At 54.2% G+C, this 15,098-nt stretch overlaps 1 protein-coding gene and 1 pseudogene across 2 annotated transcripts; both read right to left on the bottom strand.

Annotated features, from left to right (window-relative positions):
* Positions 1 to 580: 580 nt before the first annotated feature.
* LOC123634980 lies at positions 581 to 2,327 on the bottom strand (annotated as a pseudogene). The gene has a single exon (XR_006734029.1). The product of XR_006734029.1 is annotated as an actin, cytoplasmic 2-like (transcript).
* Positions 2,328 to 6,735: 4,408 nt separating this feature from the next.
* Positions 6,736 to 14,783, bottom strand: S1PR2 (sphingosine-1-phosphate receptor 2). The gene is made up of 2 exons (XM_045546678.1): positions 14,654 to 14,783; positions 6,736 to 9,214 (listed from the first exon to the last, which is right to left on the bottom strand). Exon 2 carries the CDS (start codon positions 9,170 to 9,172, stop codon positions 8,111 to 8,113), a length of 1,062 nt encoding a protein of 353 aa, XP_045402634.1. The 5' UTR covers positions 9,173 to 9,214; positions 14,654 to 14,783; the 3' UTR covers positions 6,736 to 8,110.
* Positions 14,784 to 15,098: the final 315 nt, after the last annotated feature.

The following is a 15,098-nucleotide window of genomic DNA, read 5'->3' as shown; positions in this document are numbered from 1 at the left end:
GAAGTAGTAACTTTATTTTTTTTCAGTTTACTACAGCACTTTATTTTTCCTCACACAATGACAGTGGTGCTGGGACCTAATGTTTTCATGTAACAATAGATAACCAAAATTTGTCATCTCTTAAAGAATTGAGAATTGCATACAAAAACCTTACACAGATTGAAAGGATGAATACATTTACAGGTGTAAATGCAAACTGCTTAGAACTCAAGCCAAGTCACCACCTGTGGTGTTCCCACAGGAAAACATCAGGTAAGACAGGAAAACTGGGTCCTCAGGCTTGGACTCTTCCTGCTAGACCAACCCTGCTAGACCGGCAAGACGGAAATGACAACTGATTCAGGAACTCCTGCCAGCCCCTAGAGCAATCCTGTGTGGACAGAAAAATCTAGACTCTGAAATATTTGAAAGAGGTTTATTCTGAGCCAAATTTGAGGACCATGGCCCGGAGCCACTCCCAGGAAGCCTTGAGCAAGTGGACTTGCTGTGGCTGGGTTACAGTTTGGTTTTATACATTTCAGGGAGACAGGAGTTACAGGTAAAGTCATAAATCAATACATGGAAAGCATACATTGGTTTGGCCCCAAAAGGTGGGATGTCTCAAAGGGGTGGGGCTTACAGGTTATAGGTGGGTTTAAAGATTCTTTGGCTGACAATTGGCTGAGAGAGTTCGGCTTTATCTAAAAGACCAGAAAGGAAATGCTTAATTTAAGATAAAGGTGTGAGCACTCTGGGAGGTCCAGACAGGAGGCTCTTTCAAAAGGATCTGCCAGGATGCTTGAGTTAGGATGGGGGCGGAGCTTTCTACCTTTCAGGTGATGCTAATGCTATACCAGAATCAGGTTGGGAAGCAAATCACAGTATATTTGGTTAACAAAACCTGCCTAGTGAGATTTTACCATTTGTCAGCGTGACTCATCAGGCCCCCTTAGGAAGGAATTTTGGGCAAAAGAAAAGATCAGAGTTCGGTCTTCACGGGGAAGCTCTGACGCACTAATACCCTGCACAGACCAAGACTGATGGGCACATAGATTCACCAGGTCACATATTTCTCTTCCGAGCATGTTATGTCACCTCAGTCACAAGGTGACTGAGCCACAGGTCTTAAGGGTTCAAATCAAAGACATGTGCAGGATATTAAATAATCAAGGGAACAGTAAACTTGAATAAAAGGTCAAAATCAGTGACAAGTTCTACAATCCAGTGCTGTTACGAGATACATCTGCTTGTAGTCCATTTAGAAGCATTTGTGGTGGATGATGGAGGACCCGGACTCGTCATACTCCTGCTTACTGATCCACATCTGGAAGGTGGACAGCGAGGCCAGGATGGAGCTGCACTTGTGCTCAAGGGGAGCGATGGTGATCTTGACCTTCATGCCACTGGGCGCCAGGGTGGTGATCTCCTTCTGCATCCTGTTGGTGAGGCCCAGGGACATGGTGGTGCCACCAGACAGCACTATGTTAGCATACAAGTCCTTGTGGATGTCCACATCACACTTCATGACGGAGTTGAAGGTTGTCTCATGGATGCCACAGGACTCCATACCCAGGAAGGACGGCTGGAAGAGTGCATCTGGACACCGGAACCGCTTGTTGCCAATGGCGATTACCTGGCTGTCGGGCAGCTCATAGCGCTTCTCCAAGGAGGAAAAGGATGCGGCAGTGGCCATCTCCTGCTCGAAGTCCAGGGCGACATAGCACAGCTTCTCCTTGATGTCTCACACAACCTCCCACTCCTTGAGGATCTTCATGAGCTAGTCCGTCAGGTCCCAGCCAGCCAGGTGCAGAGGCAGGGTGGTGTTAGGGACAGCATAACCCTCATAGATGGGTAACCCCATCTCTAGAGTCCATGACAATGCCAGTGGTGCGACCAGAGGTGTACAGGGACAGCACGGCCTGGATGGCCACGTACATGGCCAGAATGTTGAAAGTCTCAAACATGATCTAGGTCATCTTCTCTCTGTTGGCCTTGGGGTTCAGAGGGGCCTCTGTGAGCAGCTCTGGATGCTCCTTGGGGGCCACTTGAAGCTCATTGTAGAAACTGTGGTGCCAAATCTTCTCCATGTTGTCCCAGTTAGTGACGATGCCATGTTCGATGGGGTATTTCAGGGTCAGGATGCTGCACTTGCTCTGGGCCTCATCACCCACATACGAGTCTGTCTGGCCCATGTCCCCCATCACGCCCTGGTGGCAGGGACACCCAACGATGGAGGGAAACACTGCTGGAGGAGGGGCGTTGTCCCCAGCAAAGCCAGCTTTGCACATGCTGGAGCCATTGTAGATGACCAGCATAGTGATTTCCTGTTCCATTGCAATCCGCAGAGGGGCACAACAGCCGGAAGACATGGAATGCGGGCTGGCTGCCACCGAGAGTGAGCGAAGTAGTAACTTTAAAGTGGAACACGTGGCAGATGCCACCGTAGCCAAGTGATCAAAATTAACATGGCCAGTGATGGGACTAAATGACAACTGGATGGGGTCTTCCTGCCCAATATGCACCACCTGAACCTAATCATGAGGAAACCTCAGACAAACCCAAGTTGAAGGACATTCTATGTAATAACTGACCTATATTTTTCAAAAATGTCAAGGTCACAAAAGACAAGAAAGACTCAGAAACTGTTCCAACTGAAAGAGACTAAAAAGACAGCTGTTGCCGGGCATGGGGATGTGTGTCCATCATCCCAGCCACTCAGGAGGCTGAGGCTGCCTGACCACTTGAGGTCAGGAGTTCTACCCCAGCCTGGGCAACAGACCAAGACCTCGAGCCCCTGTCTCTTAAAAAAAAGAAAAAGGAACAAGTTATCTGAGATTTTCAGGATTTTCTTCTGCTATAAAGGTCACTGATGGGACAATTGGTGAAATCTGATTAAGGTTTGCAGATTTCCTGCTTTTGATAATTTTACTGAGGTTAGGCTAAAAAATGCCTTGTTCTTAGGAAACTCAGTATTTATTTATATGGATGGATGGATGCATGGATAGGAACCTGGGCTATTGGGAAGTGGGTATCCATTCTTCCTGCCCCAGACCAATTTCACCGGAAGCCTTTTATGTGAGAGAGAGTCAATTTCTCTCTCATTTAAGTCACTAATATATTGTGTTCATTGTCATTTGCAGCTGAGTCTGATTTTGATATCATTATTAAAACAAATATTCCAAAACTCATGGAGTGATATGTGAGAGTTACAAAGTCATTCATAATAATAATAATGGTAAGAATTAAGAATTTTTGTAGCTGGGTGTGGTGGTGTGCACCTGTAGTCCCAGCTACTGGGGAGGTTGAGGCAATAGGATTGCTTGAGCCCAGGAGTTTGAGGTTGCAGTGGGCTATTATCACACCTGAGAATAGCCATTGCACTCCAGCCTGAGCAAGCTAGCAAAACTCCATCTCAAAAAAAAAAAAGAAATGTTTTTTGTTGGGATAGTAGCATAATGCCAAAAGAGTTCAGTTGCTCCGAGGCTGCAGAAACCAGGATATAGAATCTAGAATTGTGCTGTTCTGTACTGCAGCCAATGTGCACATGTGGCTATTTAAATGAAATTTAATTAAAATTAAATAAAATTTAAAATTCAGTTCCTGCCTCATATCACCACCTTTCAAGTGCTAATGGACACAGCTGTTCTGGCTATGGAGTCTAGAATGTTTCTCAAAATATGGTCTAAGGACCATGCATTTTTTAATTACTGGGGGGTGCTTGGTGAGAAACACACATTTCTGGGGTCATTCCAGATCTTCGTGGTAAGAATTTCTGACTACAGAGCTTGAGAATCTGCATTTTAACAGGTTCTTCCAGGACATTCTGATGTTTGCTAATAGCCAATAGCTTTCCTAGGAGAAAAGGAGGTGAAAGTCAACTTGTGTTTCCCGCACGTGGGCCCATTCTATGCTGGGCTTCGAGACTGGAGACGTATCAGCAAACTGGATCTTCAGACTGGGATACTGAAGAAGAGCCAATGTGACTGCGGTCTCCAAGGACTGCCTGGGTTCAAATCTTGGCCCCTTCATTCACATGCCACTTGACCTTGGGTGGGTTACTAGACCTCTCTTTGTCTCAGTTTCCTTACTTGTCAAAGAGTCAATAATAGTACCTACTCTATAGGGTTGTTGTGAGGATTCCATGAGTTCGTAAGTGTGTAAGTTACTTCAACAGTATCCAGCACACATTAGGCAGAGTTTACAAATTACCATAATTAGCCACAGGCACAGTGGCTCACATCTGTCATCCCAGTATTTTGGGAGGCCAAAGCGGGAGGATCACTTGATGCCAGGAGTTGGAGGCCAGCCTGGGCAACACAGTGAGACCCCCTTGTCTACAAAAAATAAGAAAAATTAGCCCTGGGCATGGTGGCGTGTGCCTGCAGTCCCGGCTACTCATGAGGCCCAGGTAGGGGGATCGCTTGAGCCCAAGAGTTGGAGGTTACAGTGAGCTGTGATCTTGCCACCGCATTCCAGCCTGGGCAACAGAGCGAGACCCTGTCTGTAAAAAACAAACAAACAAACAAACAAATATACACACACAAACACAAAAACATTAGTTATGTCTCCAAAGGCCTACTCAGTGAATGTGGGATGTGACCTGTTCCAGAGATTTTCTCTGGCTTCACCATTGAAAATATCACCGATACCTCAAAACAATTGCTTCTGTTTGATTTTCTTCCTAGCACTTAACACTCACGGAAATAACTATTATTTGCTGCTTTTTTTTTTTTTTTTTTTTTTGAGTCAGAGTCTCACTCTATCACCCCAGCTAAAGTGCAGTGTCATCATCATAGCTCACTGCAACCTCAAACTCCTGGGCTCAAGCAATCCTCCTGCCTCAGCCTCCCAAGTAGCTGGGACTACAGACACATGCCACCACGCCCAGCTAATTTTTCTATTTTTAGTAGAGATGGGGTCTCACTCTTGCTCAGGCTGGTCTCAAACTCCTGACCTCAAGCAATCCTCCCACCTTAGCCTCCCAGAGTGCTAGGATTACAGGCATGAGCCACCGCACTTGGCCCTTGTTTCATTTTTCGGAAAACACTTATTAAGCACACTGTGTGAGCATTCCAGGCAGAGGGAACAGCAGATGCAAACATCCTGAGGTGGGAGCATGCCAAGTACTCTTTTTTTTTTTTTTTTTTTTGAGGCAGAGTCCCGCTCTGTCACCCTGGCTAGATGCCGTGGCATCAGCCTAGCTTACAGCAACCTCAAACTCCTGGGCTCGAGCTATCCTTCTGCCTCAGCCTCCCAAGTAGCTGGGACTACAGGCATGCGCCACCATGCCTGGCTAATTTTTTCTGTATATTTTTAGTTGTCCAGCTAATTTCTTTCTTTTTTCTTTTCTTTTCTTTAATTTTTTTTTTTTAGTAGAGATGGGATCTCGCTCTTGCTCAGGCTACTCTCGAACTCCTGAGCTCAAATGATCCTCCCGCCTCGGCCTTCCAGAGTGCTGGGATTACAGGCGTGAGCCACCACGCCCGGCCCCAAGTACTCTTTAAGATGCTAGAGACACCTGTCTGGATAAGACAGGTGCAGCCCTATCTTCAAGGTGTTGGTATTTTAATGTCGGGGGAGGCAGATAAATTGATATCTAACGTATTGCCAGGTGGGAAGCAAGTTGGGGGCAAGTAGGTGTTCAGGGAGGGCCTCTATGAGGAGGTGGCACTTGAGCAGAGGCCCGAGAAAGAGGAAATAGAGGAAGCACATGGGTATTTGGGGGAAATCTATTGACTTTGGCCTGGCCTATGCCTCTTCCCTCTCCCCTCCCCTCCGCTCCTCTTCCCCCCCATCCCATCTAGGGCTCAGGTTTCCAGAGACTGTTTCTCAACTGTTAGAAAAGGGGAATTCCAATGGGGTTTGCAGGCTGTCAGCTCCTGTCTGCCTCCTCCCCTCCTGCTGTCTTAGTGTTCAAGCTCCAGCTTGGGGGCCTGGGACCCTCCCCCCAGTCGAAGCTCCAGACCTATTTTCAAAGGAGTTGCTGGGCTCTCTGGCTCTGGGCAAAGGAGGAGGCTGTCACCTGGGAATCCAGCAAGGGTCCCATCCCCCAGCCACATGCCATCTGGTTCTGGGTGAGGCTTGAGGCCCCCCCTTGTTTGGCAAAGACGGGGCTGAGGGGCCTCTCTCTAGCCCAGTGGTGGAGCCAGAGTGGTCTGGAGTCAGTCTGTCTGGGTTCAAATCTAGACAGCCACTGAGTCCACTAGTGCTGTGTGACCCTGAACGAATCACTTAACTTCTCTGAACCCACACCTCCATAAGAGTTTATCATAACTCCTGCCTCCTAAGGAGTCAAGTCTTCCTTCCTGGAAAGTGCTTGATGAAGGTCAGACAGTACTTTGGGGAAATACTGAGCCCCAAAGGGGTATCTGGGTCTGTTGTATCCCCCCAAACCACTTCGCCAGCTCCCTGGGAGGCACGTGTCATTGGGATGGAGAAGGGGCCCCCTACCACCTGCCAGGCTGCCTCTCTGAAGGAAAGCAGGGAGGCCCCAGACCGAATTAATGCCTGGGAGGGGCCAGACAGCTGCCCAGGGGGAAAAATCTCTCTTGATCCCTGTTTTCTCAGAAGCCGCTGCTGAGATCCTGGCATCCCGGCTGGAGGTGGGCTAAGGGTAAGGGCATGGGATGGGAAGGCTGGCAAAGGATGACATGTCCAGGCAGCAGCCACCACCCCTGCTCCATCCAGCCCAGCCATGGGACACTAATGGCAGGAATTGCTCCATTAAGCCTGAAAAGACACAACCGCCACCAGAAAGAGAAATTGAACTGTTTATTGGCCTACATCTGGGTCTCAGGCATGAGGAGGGTGTCTGGGGAGCTGTATAACGGGGAGACAAGCCCCTGACTGGCTCCTTGCCCCCCAAAGACCTCCCTCCCCCAGCCTTTGCATTCACAAGAAATTGCTTTGAGGCGTGAGGTTTCCATCCCCAGTGTGAGCTGCACCCCAGCTCTCAAGGGGGGTGATGAGCCAGCAGTTAGGGTCTGGGAAGGGCCAGAACCTCCCTTTGGCAGCTTCAACACAGACAAGAAGAGACAGAACAGCATCCATTCGGGAGAAACGTGATCGGGAGAGGGGGTCACAGACGTCACATATGTGCACACACACAGACACACATAAATATGTTTGTACCGCAAAATCCCTTCTGTCTATCCACAGGATTTCATAAAGTCCTTTTGGGGCAGGTTAGGGGACAGCATCCCCAGAAATGTCCTTGGCCACCCCCATTCAATATAACTTGAAAGAAGGCACAGAGGACTCAGGGCTGCCGTGCCTTAGGAGACCTGGGATCTTGGCTGGGGCTGCAGGTGCGGAGGTGGGGATGGCTTGGGGGTGGTTGCATTTGGAAGTGGGGGGGGGAATCCTGTGTGAACATTTCCCCCAGAATTTTCTCAAGTCCCACCCTGCCCCACACCAGGAGGAGTAGCACCCCCTAAACTGGCATTTTCTGCCTTTGGTTGTTATTCGTCTATGCCCCAAATAGTGCAACTGACCAATGAGGTCTGAGATCCGGGAATGGGTTCAGTCCCCTCCCCTCCCCACCTCCACCCTGAGGTTTCCGGGCATCTCGTGGACTCAGAGGAAAGGGAAGAAGTCGCCCAAGTGGCAGCTGGTGAAGTTTAGGGAAGCTGTGGATTCAGGCCCGGGAGGGGCCTCTAGCTCTTCCCGACAGTGGTTCCAAGGAAGTGGCCTGAGGTTGTCCAGAGAAGGTGGCACAGGAGGGATAAATTCAGAGAGGGGAGTTTGGTGGAGGGTTGGGGGCCAGACAGGAAAAAGTTGAAATCCTTTGAACCGCGTGGTAAAGTGGTCCTACCCTGAGTTCCCCTTGAGTGCCCGCCTGCTGTCACCTTGCCCTTTATGGATGCCTTGCCCCCTGCCTCCCAATGATCCAGTTCTAAAGGGGTCACACTAGGCACTGCACTGCCCCCCAGGACCCCACTGCAGCACTGCAACCAGACTAGGTAGTGCCCCAGCTGGCCACGCAGGGTGTGAAATGTTTGCCATATCACCCAGGTCTGTGGGTGGGGGCATTTGGCGTGGTAGCCCCTTGTCTCTGTCTGGGGTCACCAGGTGCCTTCCCATGCAGCCTCCTGCTGTGGCCTGGTTGTCAGCCCACCTATTGGCCCCCGCCTCAGACCACCGTGTTGCCTTCTTGGAACGTGGGAGACGTGGGCATGTGTGTGCCCCTCTCCAGCGAGCTGGAACTGCGCAGCAGCAGGAGGTGGTGGCCCGGGGTCCCACCCCGCCGCCCTTGCACCCCCGCCGCCGCCCGCTGCCAGCATCGCAGTGGCCGCAGCACCTCCCGCCGCAGGTCCCGGCTGCGCCACGTGTAGATGACAGGGTTGAGCAGCGAGTTGAGCGTGGCGAAGGCGAAGAAGTAGTGGGCTTTGTAAAGGATGGGGCAGGAGCGGACGGGACAGGCGTAGTCCAAGAGGAGGATGCTAAAAGCTGGCAGCCAGCACACGATGAACACGCCAAGCACGATGGTGACCGTCTTGAGCAGGGCCAGTGTCTGTGATTCGGCCATGTCGGCGTGGCTCGAGCGGACCACGCAGTAGATTCGGACGTACAGAGCCACGATAGCCAACAAGATGACCGAGAAGATGGTCACCACGCATAACACGTAGTGCTTGGCGTAGAGAGGCAGGACGGTGGAACAGGCCTCGAGGTGGCCCAGGCAGTTCCAGCCAAGGATGGGCAGCCCGCCAAGAACAAGCGAGATGACCCACGAGGCCCCAATGAGCAGCAACATGCGGCAGCTCTTGTCGCTGCCGTAAAGCTTGACCTTGGCGATGGCCACGTGCCTCTCGATGGCAATGGCCAGGAGGCTGAAGACAGAGGCAGAGAGCGTGATGAAGGCAGAGCCCTCACGGGCGAACCACTGCACAGGTGTCAGCCCCAGTGTGACAGGGCCCGACAGCAAGGTGTTGGCCACAAAGGCCACACCTGCCAGGAGATCGGAGGCGGCGAGGTTGCCTAGGAACAGGTACATGGCTGAGTGGAACTTGCTGTTGCGTGCCACGGCTATGAGTACTAGCAAGTTTTCTACCACGATGGCGCAGCAGAGGATGATGATGAAGGCTGAGGCCACCTGCCGGGAGGGTGTCTCCTGTGTTTCCAGCGTCTCCTTGGTGTATGTGTAGTGTTCCAGGACCTTGCTGGAGTTCAGGTATTCCGAGTAAAAGCTGCCCATGTTGGAGCTCAGCAGCCAGCTGGGGCCATGGGACTGTTAGAACTGCAGAGAAGAGAGACAGACAGACAACAGGTCAGAGAGCTCTGACCTTGGATGGCTGAGGTTCAAATTCCAGCTCTGTCACTCCTCACTGAATGGCCACATGAAGTCAGAATCATCATCTCTGGGTTTCACATTTACAGATAGGAAACCCAGAGAGGTCAATACACTTTCCCAAAGTCTAAACGCTAGCAGATGGCAGAGCCAGAGAGACTGGCTCTGCAGTCTCTATAACCCCTAGGTGACGCTCTCATTTTATTTTATTTCTTTAGAGATGGGGTCTCCCTCTGTCACCCAGGCTGGAGTGCAGTAGTGCGATCATAGCTCACTGCAGCCTCCAACTTCTGGGCTTAAACGAGCCTCCCATCTCAGCCTCTCGAGCAGCTGGGACTACAGGTGTGCACCACCACCACGCCTGGCTAATTTTTAAATTTTATTTTTTTAGAGACAAGGTCTCACTCTGTTGCCCAGGCTGGAGGGCAGTGGCGTGATCATAGCTCACCGCAATCTCAAACTTCTGGGCTCCAGTGATCCTCCCACCTCAGCCTCCCAAGTAGCTGGGACTACAGGCAGGCACCACCACACCCAGCTAATTTTTCTATATTTTGTATAGATGAGGTCTTGCTATGTTTCCCAGGCTGGTCTTAAACTTCTGGCCTCAAGTAATCTTCTGCCTCAACCTTCCAAGTAGCTATACTCTCTTTCAAAGGGATGGAAGCTCCCCCAAATGGCATGAAGCATATAATGTGAACTTCCAGAAACCCTGCCCATCTACCCAGAGGGCAAGCCTTGGGTAGGGCCTGGAGGGTTTGTCTCTTTTTTCAAACACACAGGAGCCTTGGGCCTCATGCTGTCTGCTGACCTGGGTCAGGGAGATTCTCACCACTGATAGCACCATCCCCTGCTCATTACCACCCACTGCCCCGGATTTCAGGCTGGGTCTAAGCCTTCAGGCCTTGGGTGCTCCCAAGATAAGGTCTTGGGGAGACAACAGGGCGGCCCTGAGGTTTAAACATCCCGGAGGTCACACCATCTTCAAGGACACAGAGCTTGGAGGCAATCAGAATTGGCTCCAAGCCGGGCACGGTGGCTCACACCTGTAATCCTAGCACTCTGGGAGGCCGAGGTGGGTGGATCGCTCGAGGTCAGGAGTTCGAGCCCAGCCTGAGCAAGAGCGAGACCTCGTCTCTACTAAAAATAGAAAGAAATTATCTGGCCAACTAAAAATATATATAGAAAAAATTAGCCGGGCATGGTGGCGCATGCCTGTAGTCCCAGCTACTCGGGAGGCTGAGGCAGTAGGATTGCTTAAGCCCAGGAGTTTGAGGTTGCTGTGAGCTAGCCTGATGCCACGGCACTCACTCTAGCCCAGGCAACAGAGTGAGACTGCCTCAAAAAAAAAAAAAAAAAAAAAAAAAGAATTGGCTCCCATTCCAACTCTGACATGCTGGACAAGTCACCCAACACTGTCTCAGCCTCTTAGCCTCAACATTCCCATCTGTGCAATGAGGAGAAGAAAGCCCGCTGCACATGGGTGTTGGGAAAATCCTTTTAAATGATGCAAGAGGCACACTTAGCACATAATATGCACTCAAACTAATATTATTAGCTCCCCTCTTGCTGCCACACACAGCTTTGGATTTGGTGGCCCCCTGCACAATCTTTTGGGAGGGGAAGGGATCCTGGCTAAGCTAACCAGGAGACAGCTTGTTCCCATCAGCACCATCTAGCTCTGCCCTGGGACACAGGGTCCCAGTGGGGTGGGCAGGGCGCTGGCACCCCCTCCCCTGCCAGGATGAAATCCAGATGTGAGGCCCCTGGAACAAACAGGGTGGAGTCCTCGCTCCCTAGTCACATCCGGTGTGGGGAAGGCTGGGTGGGGGGAGTTGTGATGGGGGAGATCCATCTGGGAGGTCCTGGCTGGGAGGCTGGGGCGGCTGCACTGAAGTCATGTGAGCGGTGAGGGGGCGTGAAGCCCCACTGGGCGGGGTGGGGGGGGTGGAGGCATTTGTTTCCATGAAAGCCTGAGTCACCCCCCTCTCAAGGAAAACTGAGCCGTGGGGGAAGGGGGTGGGAAAAGGAGGACGAAAGACAGTAGAGGATGAGAGGCAGACGCCCTGGCCTTCCCCCAGCTTGGGGGCAGGATGGGGGGGGGGCGTCTCAGAAGAGTCAGTGCAGTATCTGCCTTTCAGGAGGGGAGCAGGGAGGAAGCTCCAGTCCTTAACTAAATGGAGTTTCGGGGGCAGGGAGAGTCTGCCCCAGGTCTCTAGAAACACGCTTGGCAAGGACTGTGTGCACAGTTCCAGAAAAGTCTGGTTAGGCCGGTTCCTAGTGAGCTTAGGAGTGATGGGGGGCTTCCAGGGTCACCCAGCCATCTCAGTCCCCGGCTTCCACCTCGGAGGGGCGTCTGGGCCCCCCAGCCTGACTTCGAGGCAGCTGGTGCCCCAAGGCGGAGGGACATCCGTCCTAGTTTGGGAACAGACAAGGGTTTGTACGTTTTTCTCTGAGGGACGGCTGCCCCGCCCAGATCGCCACACAGAGGCCCCTTGTTCCCTTGCTGGACGGAGCCCCGGGCGGCCTGATGCCCTCTGCCCGCTGCAGCCAGTCCCCGGCTGACTTGGTCCGGGCCAATTGGCCTCACCAGACCGGCCGTCGGACCGGAAACAGCCCGTGCCCTGACTGGCTCATTTTCAATCCCAGGGCACAGACAGATTTGTCTATTGGCCTGACGTTCCATCCTCGGCCTCTGATTGGCCCAGTTAGGGGCGCTCTGCGGCTAGTGCTACAGAACTGGCGACTGGACCTCAGCACTTTCCAAGGCCAGGATTAATGCTGTGTGGATGTCCCAGGGGGGAGTCTGAACCGCGGCCTGACCGCTGGGTCACCCTGACCAGACGCCCCCAGGCTGTCCTGGGCCTGCTGGGCCCCTCCTGAGGTTCATAATTGAGAATCAAGGTCCCTGCGCAGGCCTGGGAAGCACACTCGCTGGTGGGCAAGAAGCCCAGGGTGTGTCTCATGGCCGCCCCCTCCACTGCTCATGAGGAGAAAGATTTACTGCCGCTTCCTGGAGAATTAGTGTTCAGCCCTCGCCCCCCACCCCCGGGACTGACCAAAAAGTCAGTCTTACTCCCTGGGGAGAAGACTGGGGGCGCTGCAGTCCCACTATCTGCAGCCACAAGAAAGAGAGAGAGAAGCAGCTCTCCTAAAGAAAGGGAAACTGAGGCCCAGACTATATCCAAGTCTCATCTTCCCCGCTAGGACTTTGTCAAGGCAGGAGCTTAGGCGGCTTTGGCTTCCCAGAAAGAGGAAGCAGGGCAGGTTGGAGCTGGCAGAGGGTCACCACCTAGATGGATGGAGGCCTGGTCTGCTTCTTCTCCCCTGTGTCAGCCTCCCAGATTCAGAGGAGGACACAGAGCCTGTCTCCTAGTCACTTTCACCAAAGCAGTCCTGACTGCCTCTCGGGGAGTCCAGAAGAGGCCACTGGGCTCACAACGGGAGATGAAATGTCCAGGGCTGAAATGGAACAATAAAGACAAGTGACAGGGCATGGAGGGAAGGGCAGAGAGATAGACTGGAAGGGGTGTTTGGCTGGAGATTAGGAGAGAGGAAGGCTGGAGGGGGGCCCAGTGGCTTCCAGGCTCCTCTCCACCTCCCTCCCAGTTAGAGAGGGGAAGATCCTGTGGTGACAGTTCTCCTTGGTCACCCAGAGATCCCATGCCCCTTGCCATAGGGCAGCCCCCTCCCCATGTTTGGTCCTCCTTCCAACAGGACAGCCTCCGCCCCCCCCTTACACTGCTATTCCTATTCTCCACCAAGCTGCTAGGTGGAGCTTTTTAATTTATAATCTGTCACTCCAGGACTCAGTATTCTTCCATGGCTCCTTATGGCCCCAGTGGCATGGCCCCTGGCCGTGCAGCCTCCTCCCACTTTCCCTGGGGCCAGCCCCCCAACCACACTAGCCTCCTATGGGCCACTCCCACCTTTGGCACACCATTCCCCCAAATCCTTAAATGACTGTCCCCGCATCTTTCAGGTTTCCATTTAAAGGTCACTTCCTCAGAGGGGCCTCCTTGGACCACCCGTCTGCAGTGGCAACCTTCCCCAAGCCCTTTCTGTCACAGCATCTTCTTTTATTATCTTCACAGCACTTGCCACTATGGGAAGTTATCACAGGGAGGCCTTGGACAGAGTTCATCCTCAGCCCCTGTTAGGGTGCCTGGCACAAAGAACGCTCAGCGAACCTGTGGACTGCGCTAATGAATGAATGAACGAACGGATAAACGAGACCCCAGTGGGCTTCCGAGGGCGGAGGCTCCTAAGCGCAGCCCAGACCCAAGCAACAGCAAAGGAGGGGGGAGACACCTCTGGTCCTCTGGCGCCCCCCCCCCCACATCAAGCGAAGCCCAGCGCGTCTCCGTGGAGACGGCAGCAGGACCCGCCCCCGCGCCGGCCCGCACTCTCGGCCTCCTTATCTGGCCGAGGAATGTGCGGTATCCACACTCGCTCGCGCAAGGGCCGCGCCTCCTATGTCCCGCGATCGCCACACGCGCGGGGACCCCCACATCTCCAAGTGGCACCGGCGGCCAGGAGCCCCAATTCGAGATTCTCGGAGGACTGGGGAAGGGGGCAGATCCCAGCACCAGTCGCACCGGGAGTGCTGTCCCGGCGTCGCGCCACGCAGGGGACCGTGGGCCCAGCGCGTGGTGACCGGAGCGTCTGACAAGGGCAGAGACGGGGGAGGGGGTGGAAATCCCCGGGTGACTCAAGCTATGCCACAGCAGGGGGCGAGTTCCCGACGCTCTGCGGAGCCCGGGGACCACGCGGGGGTCTGTGCCACGGGCGCGTTCACCCACGCCCCATCCCTGGGCCAGAGTTGAAAAAGCAGGCGCCAGAGCCACGCCGTCGCTCTCATTTTCCTTCCCAAATAAAGCCACGCCCCCGCAAGGGGACTGGAGGAGGCGAACCACTTGGGGAAATCGAGGCATAAAGCCAGCCGCGCAGGCGGTGGGCTACTGCCTTTCTCCGGGCCCCACTCCTTGGCTTGGAGGCTCCGGGGCTCGCGACACTTTTCGCCCTAGCTCAGCGGGGTCAGCCAGAAGGGGTGCTGTACCCCTCTCCCAAACACCCTCCCCAAAACCCTGGTCCCCGGGCACACCGTCCTGTCTTCCAAAATCTCCAGCCGAAAGCGCTCGGATTCCGCCTTCTCGGCGCCAACTTCCTGCCGTTGGGGAAGGCGGGGAACGCAGTCTGGGGGTTCACGGCCAAGTCAGTGGGGGCCGTCTGGAGTCACGGTGACCACCCGCTCCGTGCAGCAGGAACACAGGCGGCGCGTGCGCGCCCCGGCGAGCTCCAGCCCCCTGACCGGGCCCCCCGGCTCCGATCCGGCGACCTCAGGGGACCAAGGACCGCCCTTTCTGCCTCCCGCTGGCCGCGCGCGCTCACCTGACTAAGCCGGCCCCGGTCCCTGCCCTGGCTGGAGGGGCCTTGGCGTCTGCGTCCCCGGGCTGGCCGCGGCTGGGGCTGGGGTTGCCCGCCGGGCTCCGCTGTGTCCCGGGGTTGGGGACCAGGGACGGAGCGGGGGGCGGGGAGAGCCACCGCCTCGGCCCCCCGCTCGCCCCGCCCTCCTCTCCTCCCCTTTCCGGCGGCGGCTGCTGCAATGAATTCCAGATGTGAACAGCGGGCCGGCCGGGGCGCGCGCGGGGGACTGCAGGGGCGGCGCGCAGGGCCCCTTTGTCCGCCCCACCACCTCTCGCTGTGCCCCTCCCAGCCCCCACCCGTGAGAACCGGCTGGCGCGTGGCGTCACTCAGCCCCGAGACGTCACAGCGCTCCTAGCCAGGTGGCCTTAACCTGCAACACTACCTTCAATTCCAAATATACTCGCGTCCA

The sequence above is a fragment of the Lemur catta genome, chromosome 1 (genome assembly GCF_020740605.2).
Source record: "Lemur catta isolate mLemCat1 chromosome 1, mLemCat1.pri, whole genome shotgun sequence".
Lineage (NCBI taxonomy): Eukaryota > Metazoa > Chordata > Mammalia > Primates > Lemuridae > Lemur > Lemur catta.
Note: the sequence above shows the minus strand (reverse complement) of the source record. Positions and strands in the feature narration are given on the sequence as shown.